The sequence below is a fragment of the Saccoglossus kowalevskii genome, chromosome 9, assembly GCF_978046115.1.
Source record: "Saccoglossus kowalevskii chromosome 9, keSacKowa6.1, whole genome shotgun sequence".
NCBI lineage: Eukaryota > Metazoa > Hemichordata > Enteropneusta > Harrimaniidae > Saccoglossus > Saccoglossus kowalevskii.
In genome coordinates, this window is record NC_140649.1 from 30679159 (window position 1) to 30691316 (window position 12158).

At 34.1% G+C, this 12158-nt stretch overlaps 2 protein-coding genes across 2 annotated transcripts; both read left to right on the top strand.

Moving 5' to 3' along the window:
* Positions 1–5678: 5678 nt before the first annotated feature.
* Positions 5679–7868, top strand: LOC102808849 (uncharacterized). Its single transcript, XM_085504066.1, has 8 exons — positions 5679–5693; positions 5752–5850; positions 5957–6055; positions 6162–6260; positions 6367–6465; positions 6697–6795; positions 7496–7594; positions 7715–7868. Exons 1-8 carry the CDS (start codon positions 5679–5681, stop codon positions 7838–7840), a joined length of 735 nt encoding a protein of 244 aa, XP_085360192.1. The 3' UTR covers positions 7841–7868.
* A 75-nt stretch (positions 7869–7943) lies between these two features.
* Positions 7944–11048, top strand: LOC146739145 (uncharacterized). Its single transcript, XM_085504067.1, has 3 exons — positions 7944–8093; positions 9324–9625; positions 10879–11048. The coding sequence occupies exons 1-3, from the start codon at positions 7944–7946 to the stop codon at positions 10916–10918; spliced, it is 492 nt and encodes a 163-aa protein (XP_085360193.1). The 3' UTR covers positions 10919–11048.
* Positions 11049–12158: the final 1110 nt, after the last annotated feature.

The following is a 12158-nucleotide window of genomic DNA, read 5'->3' on the forward strand; positions in this document are numbered from 1 at the left end:
AGTTTATGATTTGATAAATCTATTTTAGTTTCCTCTGAAAATATTTCTCCAGGATGCGATCGGTATTGGAAAAGAACTTTCCTGCTTTGATGTGGTTCAATTGTCTGAAATGTTCATTCTACTGTAATGTATTTTTCCCCCCATGTTGCCATTGTTTGATTTCTACAGGAAGGATATACAGCTCTCGATATAGCCTCAGTCATGGGCAACTATACAATCACACAGATGCTGCAAGCACTGAGCATTGAAGATCCAGAAAGCAGTGATAAAATTCCTACTCAGGTAAAACTGATTTTATTGTAAGCTTTTGAATTTGGTTCATTTTATGACAAAAGTTTATATGTAGGAAATTAGGTTTTATACAAATAATTCAAGTGATGCAATTATTATGCAACTCATTATAGGAAACTAGATGTACCATTTTTATTTATTTTTAAATTTATAAATACAAGGCCAATTTGACTTCTTGTTATCTTTAGGTTTTACCACAGTTGCACCAAGCTGTCATATTAAATGATCCTGAGTTTGTAAAGTCATTGCTAGTATCTGAAGAAAGTGTTAATGTTACTGATGAGGTAAAGTACAATAAATTAAAAATAATTTGTTTATATCTGATCTACTGTCATTAAAGATGCAGAGCCATTCATATATAGGACTGCCGGTCATTTGACAAAACTGTGATTTTCAAGTTCTTGAAAGCTGCTCATCTGATTTCTTTCAATTGATACTTGTTATAAGGGATATCTGAATACCCATGATTTCAAATTAATTAAATATCAAAAATAACACAATGCATGTGATGAATATAATTATATATATTAATCAACTATCAAGGGCAGACCTCTATCAGATGTTTAATTTCATCCATGTGTGCGTGTGAGTTTGCGTTGGCCACATTCCTTATTGTATATTGAGCTTTGTATTTCTTGTTACAATCCTTGTTAAAAAGCCTGCTTTTGTGGGATTATGTAATATGCTTATTACTGGCCTCCACATGGTACAACTATTGTGGCTAACATTTTTTTATCTGCCTGGACTTTCTACACCAATCAAATGTACATGATATTAATGTGTATAACTGATGCATGTGTAATTACATTGTAGAATGGTGCGACAGCTCTACACTATGCAAGTAGTGAGGGACATGTAGATATAGTAAGAATCCTACTTGATGCATCAGTTGACAAGGATGCCCTAACAAAGGTAATTTAAATATATTGCTGTATCTGTATTGAGATGGTATTCCTATTTGTATGACAGGTACATGATATAAATGTGTGATTACATTGTAGGATGGTGTGACAGCTCTACACTATGCAAGTAGTGAGGGACATGTAGATATAGTAAGAATCCTACTTGATGCATCAGTTGACAAGGATGCCCTAACAAAGGTAATTTAAATATATTGCTGTATCTGTATTGAGATGGTATTCCTATTTGTATGACAGGTACATGATATAAATGTGTATAACTGATGCATGTGTAATTACATTGTAGAATGGTGCGACAGCTCTACACCATGCAAGTTATAATGGACATGTAGATATAGTAAGAATCCTACTAGATGCATCAGTTGACAAGGATGCCCAAGACAAGGTAATTTAAATATATCGCTGTATCTGTATTGAGATGGTATTCCTATTTGTATGACAGGTACATGATATAAATGTGTATAACTGATGCATGTGTAATTACATTGTAGAATGGTTGGACAGCTCTACACTGTGCAAGTAATAAGGGACATGTAGATATAGTAAGAATGCTACTAGATGCATCAGTTGACAAGGATGCCCTAACAAAGGTAATTTAAATATATTACTGTATCTGTATTGAGATGGTATTCCTATTTGTATGACAGGTACATGATATAAATGTGTGATTACATTGTAGGATGGTGTGACAGCTCTACACTATGCAAGTAGTGAGGGACATGTAGATATAGTAAGAATCCTACTTGATGCATCAGTTGACAAGGATGCCCTAACAAAGGTAATTTAAATATATTGCTGTATCTGTATTGAGATGGTATTCCTATTTGTATGACAGGTACATGATATAAATGTGTATAACTGATGCATGTGTAATTACATTGTAGAATGGTGCGACAGCTCTACACCATGCAAGTTATAATGGACATGTAGATATAGTAAGAATCCTACTAGATGCATCAGTTGACAAGGATGCCCAAGACAAGGTAATTTAAATATATCGCTGTATCTGTATTGAGATGGTATTCCTATTTGTATGACAGATACATGATATAAATGTGTATAACTGATGCATGTGTAATTACATTGTAGGATGGTGTGACAGCTCTACACTGTGCAAGTAATGAGGGACATGTAGATATAGTAAGAATCCTACTAGATGAATCAGTTGACAAGGATGCCCTAACAAAGGTAATTTAAATATATTGCTGTATCTGTATTGAGATGGTATTCCTATTTGTATGACAGGTACATGATATAAATGTGTATAACTGATGCATGTGTAATTACATTGTAGAATGGTGCGACAGCTCTACACCATGCAAGTTATAATGGACATGTAGATATAGTAAGAATCCTACTAGATGCATCAGTTGACAAGGATGCCCAAGACAAGGTAATTTAAATATATCGCTGTATCTGTATTGAGATGGTATTCCTATTTGTATGACAGATACATGATATAAATGTGTAATTACGTTGTAGAATGGTTGGACAGCTCTACACTGTGCAAGTAATAAGGGACATGTAGATATAGTAAGAATGCTACTAGATGCATCAGTTGACAAGGATGCCCAAGACAAGGTAATTTAAATATATTGCTGTATCTGTATTGAGATGGTATTCCTATTTGTATGACAGGTACATGATATAAATGTGTATAACTGATGCATGTGTAATTACATTGTAGTATGGTTGGACAGCTCTACACTGTGCAAGTAATAAGGGACATGTAGATATAGTAAGAATGCTACTAGATGCATCAGTTGACAAGGATGCCCAAGACAAGGTAATTTAAATATATCGCTGTATCTGTATTGAGATGGTATTCCTATTTGTATGACAGATACATGATATAAATGTGTATAACTGATGCATGTGTAATTACATTGTAGGATGGTGTGACAGCTCTACACTGTGCAAGTAATGAGGGACATGTAGATATAGTAAGAATCCTACTAGATGCATCAGTTGACAAGGATGCCCTAACAAAGGTAATTTAAATATATTGCTGTATCTGTATTGAGATGGTATTCCTATTTGTATGACAGATACATGATATAAATGTGTATAACTGATGCATGTGTAATTACGTTGTAGAATGGTGTGACAGCTCTACACCATGCAAGTAATAAGGGACATGTAGATATAGTAAGAATCCTACTAGATGCATCAGTTGACAAGGATGCCCTAACAAAGGTAATTTAAATATATTGCTGTATCTGTATTGAGATGGTATTCCTATTTGTATAACGGGTACATGATATAAATGTGTATAACTGATGCATGTGTAATTACGTTGTAGAATGGTGTGACAGCTCTACACTGTGCAAGTAATGAGGGACATGTAGATATAGTAAGAATCCTACTAGATGCATCAGTTGACAAGGATGCTCAAGATGAGGTAATTTAAATATATCGCTGTATCTGTATTGAGACGGTATTCCTATTTGTATGACAGATACATGATATAAATGTGTATAACTGATGCATGTGTAATTACGTTGTAGAATGGTGTGACAGCTCTACACCATGCAAGTAATAAGGGACATGTAGATATAGTAAGAATCCTACTAGATGCATCAGTTGACAACGATGCCCTAACAAAGGTAATTTAAATATATTGCTGTATCTGTATTGAGATGGTATTCCTATTTGTATAACGGGTACATGATATAAATATGTATAACTGATGCATGTGTAATTACATTGTAGTATGGTTGGACAGCTCTACACCATGCAAGTAATGAGGGACATGTAGATATAGTAAGAATCCTACTAGATGCATCAGTTGACAAGGATGCCCAAGACGAGGTAATTTAAATATGTTACTGTATCTGTATTAAGATGGTATTCCTATTTGTATGACATGTACATGATATAAATGTGTATAACTGATGCATGTGTAATTACATTGTAGAATGGTGTGACAGCTCTACACCATGCAAGTAATAAGGGACATGTAGATATAGTAAGAATCCTACTAGATGCATCAGTTGACAAGGATGCCCAAGACAAGGTAATTTAAATATATCGCTGTATCTGTATTGAGATGGTATTCCTATTTGTATGACAGATACATGATATAAATGTGTAATTATGTTGTAGAATGGTTGGACAGCTCTACACTGTGCAAGTAATAAGGGACATGTAGATATAGTAAGAATGCTACTAGATGCATCAGTTGACAAGGATGCCCAAGACAAGGTAATTTAAATATATTGCTGTATCTGTATTGAGATGGTATTCCTATTTGTATGACAGGTACATGATATAAATGTGTATAACTGATGCATGTGTAATTACATTGTAGTATGGTTGGACAGCTCTACACTGTGCAAGTAATAAGGGACATGTAGATATAGTAAGAATGCTACTAGATGCATCAGTTGACAAGGATGCCCAAGACAAGGTAATTTAAATATATCGCTGTATCTGTATTGAGATGGTATTCCTATTTGTATGACAGATACATGATATAAATGTGTATAACTGATGCATGTGTAATTACATTGTAGGATGGTGTGACAGCTCTACACTGTGCAAGTAATGAGGGACATGTAGATATAGTAAGAATCCTACTAGATGCATCAGTTGACAAGGATGCTCAAGATGAGGTAATTTAAATATATCGCTGTATCTGTATTGAGACGGTATTCCTATTTGTATGACAGATACATGATATAAATGTGTATAACTGATGCATGTGTAATTACGTTGTAGAATGGTGTGACAGCTCTACACCATGCAAGTAATAAGGGACATGTAGATATAGTAAGAATCCTACTAGATGCATCAGTTGACAAGGATGCCCTAACAAAGGTAATTTAAATATATTGCTGTATCTGTATTGAGATGGTATTCCTATTTGTATGACAGATACATGATATAAATGTGTATAACTGATGCATGTGTAATTACGTTGTAGAATGGTGTGACAGCTCTACACCATGCAAGTAATAAGGGACATGTAGATATAGTAAGAATCCTACTAGATGCATCAGTTGACAAGGATGCCCTAACAAAGGTAATTTAAATATATTGCTGTATCTGTATTGAGATGGTATTCCTATTTGTATAACGGGTACATGATATAAATGTGTATAACTGATGCATGTGTAATTACGTTGTAGAATGGTGTGACAGCTCTACACTGTGCAAGTAATGAGGGACATGTAGATATAGTAAGAATCCTACTAGATGCATCAGTTGACAAGGATGCTCAAGATGAGGTAATTTAAATATATTGCTGTATCTGTATTGAGATGGTATTCCTATTTGTATGACAGATACATGATATAAATGTGTATAACTGATGCATGTGTAATTACGTTGTAGAATGGTGTGACAGCTCTACACCATGCAAGTAATAAGGGACATGTAGATATAGTAAGAATCCTACTAGATGCATCAGTTGACAAGGATGCCCTAACAAAGGTAATTTAAATATATTGCTGTATCTGTATTGAGATGGTATTCCTATTTGTATAACGGGTACATGATATAAATGTGTATAACTGATGCATGTGTAATTACGTTGTAGAATGGTGTGACAGCTCTACACTGTGCAAGTAATGAGGGACATGTAGATATAGTAAGAATCCTACTAGATGCATCAGTTGACAAGGATGCTCAAGATGAGGTAATTTAAATATATCGCTGTATCTGTATTGAGACGGTATTCCTATTTGTATGACAGATACATGATATAAATGTGTATAACTGATGCATGTGTAATTACGTTGTAGAATGGTGTGACAGCTCTACACCATGCAAGTAATAAGGGACATGTAGATATAGTAAGAATGCTACTAGATGCATCAGTTGACAAGGATGCCCAAGACAAGGTAATTTAAATATATCGCTGTATCTGTATTGAGATGGTATTCCTATTTGTATAACGGGTACATGATATAAATATGTATAACTGATGCATGTGTAATTACATTGTAGTATGGTTGGACAGCTCTACACCATGCAAGTAATAAGGGACATGTAGATATAGTAAGAATGCTACTAGATGCATCAGTTGACAAGGATGCCCAAGACAAGGTAATTTAAATATATCGCTGTATCTGTATTGAGATGGTATTCCTATTTGTATGACAGATACATGATATAAATGTGTATAACTGATGCATGTGTAATTACATTGTAGGATGGTGTGACAGCTCTACACCGTGCAAGTAATAAGGGACATGTAGATATAGTAAGAATCCTACTAGATGCATCAGTTGACAAGGATGCCCAAAACAAGGTAATTTAAATATATTTCTGTATCTGATGATACACGATAAAAATGTGTAAAACTAATGCATGTGTAATTACATTGTAGGGTGGTGAGGAACATGTAGAAGATTCTCTCAATTAAAAGTCCTATAGGTTGCTATCCGAGAGTTGATTGTCACGGTAGTACAGGGGAACGGGGTGATATTTTATACCAGTATTATATAGTAAGTAATTTAGTCTTGTTCACTGTTTGTTGTAGGATGGAATTAATGCACTACATGTAGCAAGTTACAATGGACAAGTAGACATAGTAAAATTGTTATTAGATGCCTCTGTTGTCAAAGATGCCCACACCAAGGTAAATTAATTTTTGTATTTGTCACATACTGACTTATGTTCCTAATTTGTAATATAATGTATTGAGCTTCATACTCAATTATATCACATCCTAGTTATATGTATGTCGGGACGAGATGCAAATCATAGGCATGTTTGTTAATTAAGTTGAATAGTTGAATTGTCTAGTTAGACATAAAAATATTTTCTATAATTATTATTTCATTTGCTGTATTATTTCTGTGCAGCAATAGTTTGATGTTTAGTTTGGATTATTCATTTTTCTATTATATTATACATTGTATTTTACATGTCGTTATTACCACGATCAGTGATTGGTTTAGAACCGATCTATCACAACTTGAGTTTCGTGTCGTGTGACACTTCAGTGTCTCGCGTTATTATTTTGTTTTTTCAAGCCGATGTTTCATAGTTCAATAAATGTCAATCCTGATATGAAACTTTCCGACTTCGTCAATTGTTCTGTCACGTAGTATAGTGGCTATACTCCGAGCCTAATCACAGCCACAATGTATTTTTACATTTGAACAAGGACAGGAATATGTGCTATGGGTAAGACAATCGGCAAATTATTTCAGCAAACCTCTGTCTGAACCCTGTATCATGTAATAGTAGGTAGTGCTGGATACTAATTCTCCTATGCTAAAACCCTTTGCATGTACCTGTTAATCGTAGGTCAGTAACATATTTTATATTCTTAGGATGGCAACACAGCTCTTCATATTGCTGCAGATAAAGGACATCCTGAAGTTGTTAAACTTCTCCTTGATGCTGGTTTACAAAGGTATACAGTGAATGAGGTATGTACTAGATTTCACTGTATAATATCAATGTGCACTTGCTGAGATTCAATTGTGATAGCAAAGCTATGCATGTATTGTTCCTGCATGCTTAAACTATTTTTGTACTGAAAATAACAGGATAAAAAGATTCCACAAGATATGGCAAGGGAGGTTGGTCATGACAATATTGTGAAACTTCTAGAAGAAACCTCAAAAGATGATGCAAATAAAAAAGTAAGAATCATTAACTATATTGATATTTAATTTGTATTTATACACACAACATTAGTAACAAAGAAAAAAAAGTGCGTTAGTGCAATTTTTTAATTCAATTGTTCTTCTTTCAATAACTACAAAATAATAAACAATGAGTGCTGAGAAAGGAGCCCTCCAGTCAGTAGATGCAGAGATCAAGAATTCCCTACATGAGCTGAAATATTGGGATTGCAATTCCATGTCGTGCTGGCTCAGCCACACAACAAGGTGTCAAAGAAAGGATGGAGATGGCAACAGCCAAGTGTTGCAGAACTTTTAGTGAATTCTGAGTGCCACTAATCAACCAATGACCAATTTAAATGCCTAGCAAGAACCAATGAAATTTTTTAAATATTTTTATCTCTGGTGCATTCTGTTTGAGGGCGTGCATCACCTGGGTCAAAGGAGAGACTAACATGTGGTCCTTTGTTTATTACTTAGCAGCTGTGTACATGTAGGTATATTCTGTTTGTATTTTGGACATTTTAATGTTTTCCAAGTGATTTCTCTAGGTGCAATCCAAATACAGTAGGTGTGTCTTGTTTACCTGAGATTTGTAAGAGTTTAAGCTGGCCAACATGTTAGTTATGTTTTGTACTGTTGATTACTGACAGGTTGATTTCCCATTTTTGAGCCATGTTTTCAACTTTGTTTATCAATTCCATATAGCAATCTCGTCATATGTTAACATTATTGTCTATGGAGTTTCAATTTGTGGTGAGCCCTGAAGTGATGCTACATGCTGTTGTGCAAAAAGAAAACTGAATGGTATTGACCACAGGATAAAGTCCAGTTGGCTAATGACAACGATGATTGAAACTAAAAAAAAATAGATTTTACATGTAAATGTCTCCGCAAATCCCCACTTGTTTCAAAAATCTTGAGATTGAACCATGTGATTTGTTTTGTCATTCTAAGATGTGTATAATGTTGTCTTTTCTATATCCCCGCTGTTCAATTTCCTCAATTCAATCTTTGACTTGCCTGCATGGACTGATCGCATTCACCCTTCACATATATCATGTCACACAATGCATTTGTTGCATGATCAAACACAAGATAAACAGACGTTGTACCCGTCCAGAACCAAACCATATTAATACTTGGTGCATATATCAATACACGACATAATGAATCTGATGCATGTCATTTTGTTTACAGATGAGAAGTTTTCTTAATGAATTCTGCTGAGCTTGTGTTGTACCTCTGATGTGCTTGTTCGCATAATGTCACTACAAGTTATTCATCATATGGACGTGCATCCGTTCTGATTCAATATGGCCAAATCATGCTCTTTGTCAAACCTGAATTTTCTTCAAATTAAAATTTGCTGGAGCCTTTACTCTTCAATCATTTTTACCATAAGACTTGTTTCTTTTTGTGTATATTATTCTTTCTTTCATTTTTATTTTAATAAGTCTGCCTTTGCTTGACGAGTACCTGGTTTGCTACTTGAAATTTGTTAAGGGTAAATATCTATTTTTATTCCTAGGACGATACTCTGTATACAAAGTTGGAAACTGCCGGGGCTGTGGGTGGTAAGGGCATTCAGCTCCCATCACGTCCTCTACTATTTGGAAACAGTAAAATAGATCGACTGTTCCAATCATTGAGTCTCTCTTCAGCACATCGTCCAAGGTTCGATAGACTTGGTCGTCTACCAATGCGAGAATTTCCTGGGTTTGATGACATGCCAAGTTTTGATCAACATGGTCGTCTACTAGAGCTGGGATTTCTAGGATTAGCTGATCTGGATGAATCAACAAGTGGACCAGTTAAATTGGTGCCTGATATGTAAGATTTTTACATAATTGCTGATATCTACACTTCAATAATTAAATCAAATTTTGATTGTAATGGGAAAGAATTTATCAAATGAGCTCGCTATTTGCCAACAACTTTCAGTTTCACTTAAGCGAGTGACCTCTAATTTGAATATCTTTGTTACTTCCAACACAGTCACTCTACTAGGGCTGGGATTTCACTTTACCTTAATTTTTGCACCTTAACAAAGACACTGATATCATTTAGGACCAGTTCAGATTTGTTTAAAGCGAAACAGTCCTAGTAGAGTGACTGTGTTACTAAATGATATTTTAAACAAGTTTTTAAGAATTTACGGGACAAATAAATATGCTAGATGTTCATCTGCCGAGTTAAAACCTAAAAAAGGTCAGCGAATTACTGAGCTAACATGCTGCTCAAATAGTTTTTGATTCCAGTGTGCGAAGTACACAATGGGCGTCTTTGCTGTTACCATGTCTGTTCCACTAGTATCTCAAGAACCACTGGTCGAATTTCAATGAAACTTGGTATATATAGATACTGAGATAATGTGCAGACCTGATTAGGCTATTTATATTTTATCTAAAAATAATGTGCATAATAATTAAAAATGTTTGGATTTCCCACAAATTTCAGAATTCATCACATTGTAATGAAACTTGTTACATGGTGCCCCAGGACAAGGCACAGACGTGATTAGTTTTTGGTTGAAACCATGCACATTAACAACCTAATTTGCATACTAATAATTAAATAATATACCGAGGGGCACAATTATTGCATTTCAATTAGACTTTGTGTACAAGTGCCTGGGAACAGTGCTAATGATTTGATTAGTTTTGGTTTAAAATTTGAGCATACTAATTACCTACTTGTCACATTTCATTGAAATTTACTACAAATATGTTCTTGGGTAATCATGGCGCGATTAATTTAATGTTGAAAATCATTCACATTGATCCAATCTCAAAAAATCCGATTTGAATTTGTGGTAGGTACTCTGGAATAAATTGCACTGAAAACCAGATGTACAATCCAATCAAATTGTTTTCATGTTGTGCATCTCAAATAGCAGACCAATGTTAGTGGCCAAGTTTATTGTTTGAAATACTAATCTTAAATTTATTTTAAATATCCTTCAAACTTTCACACACTGGAGTAAAAGCTTTCTTTGTGACTTGCTGTATATGTTTTGTTGGATCAATTTAACATATATTCGCAATAATGTTCACATGTATACTAAAGGTTTGTTTTACTTGCAGAGGAGAAACTGACGACAAAAGAGATGACAACTATCCCTGATATGCAATACAAATTGAACACTTTTACATTATTGATGAAGAAATTCCTGCTATTTCCACTAATACATTGAGTTCTTTTTTGTGTATCGTGTTAAACTCTACAGTTTTTAACGATTAATATTTGTTTTTTGTTCTGAGCGTTTTTGCAACTTCTAAAAGTGTAAAATCACAGTAATCATAATTAGTGTGTGTTCTCATAAGATTACCTTTCTTCGAACTGATTAGTTTATTCTTTTTTTAGTTTTGAAGCATTCATTATATTTACGGCATCAGAGTTGCATAGGTAGCATAAGTAATTTTGGAGTCAATTCTCAAACCATGGTTTTTTCACACCCATGCAACCTGAAAATATCAAATATTCAAATCGTTATAATTCCTAATAATTTATTAAGCCCAGTCCGAAAGAGCTTGTAATTTAGGGTCTGGAACTCTATCAACTTCAGTTCAATGAAATTTATTGCATAAACAATGTAATAAACGAGTGCATTTGAAGATTTTATCTTGATTAATCTACATTAAGGGGTTTTACTGGGGGGGGGGGTGATTTTTCCTTTTTCTCTATTGAGCAGTTTAGTTTAAAATTAGTAAATAAACAAATACCTAGTAGGTACCAGTAGTATTTTTTGGCAAAATATGCCCCCTCCTCTTCTGGTATTTTTGTATATTGGAATATGTATTCAACTGACGTTTTGTGATAGTCCCTGCACATTTGGGTAGACCATGGTACAATAAAAAGAATATGCACATTGATGACTAATATAATTTTGGAGAACAAGTGTCGTCATAATCTGAGACTTTAATATTGATTCTAGTGAAAAATATCATTTTTTTTTTATGAAAACTGTGGATAACATCAGTTAGTTGATCAATCTACTCATAGTCTAGCAGGAATATTTGTCCTTATTTTCATATATCCAGTTTATTTCACAGTTGAGTTTTATTGATGGCTTTCACTGAATTTGAATTTAAACAGACTTGAATGTAAATGTATTTTCTGTACTTCACTGCACTATCTATTTTCTCTTATTTGCTGATTGTCGTATCAATAGTAGATACACTTTCTCTCTGTGATTCACTTAATTGATTTTATACAAGGATGGAATCTGAATCATCGTTTCTCGTCAAAAAGTATGGCGATAGAAATATATGTAGTTATTTATTGAGTTTTTGAAATTGTCATTTAACTTTACGAATTGCTTTTAAAATGCTCTTGACACTGTTCAATATTTTATCTTTTTTAT

Bases quoted from the DNA above. Each gene is read 5' to 3' on its own strand.
- LOC102808849 (XM_085504066.1), top strand. The intron at 5,851-5,956 runs GTAATTTAAATA...ATTACGTTGTAG, and splicing joins ACAAGGATGCTCAAGATGAG to AATGGTGTGACAGCTCTACA. The intron at 6,466-6,696 runs GTAATTTAAATA...TGTTTGTTGTAG, and splicing joins ACAAGGATGCCCAAAACAAG to GATGGAATTAATGCACTACA.
- LOC146739145 (XM_085504067.1), top strand. From the start codon at position 7,944: ATGAGTGCTGAGAAAGGAGCCCTCCAGTCAGTAGATGCAGAGATCAAG. The intron at 8,094-9,323 runs GTGTTGCAGAAC...TTTTATTCCTAG, and splicing joins ATGGAGATGGCAACAGCCAA to GACGATACTCTGTATACAAA. The intron at 9,626-10,878 runs GTAAGATTTTTA...TTTTACTTGCAG, and splicing joins GTTAAATTGGTGCCTGATAT to AGGAGAAACTGACGACAAAA.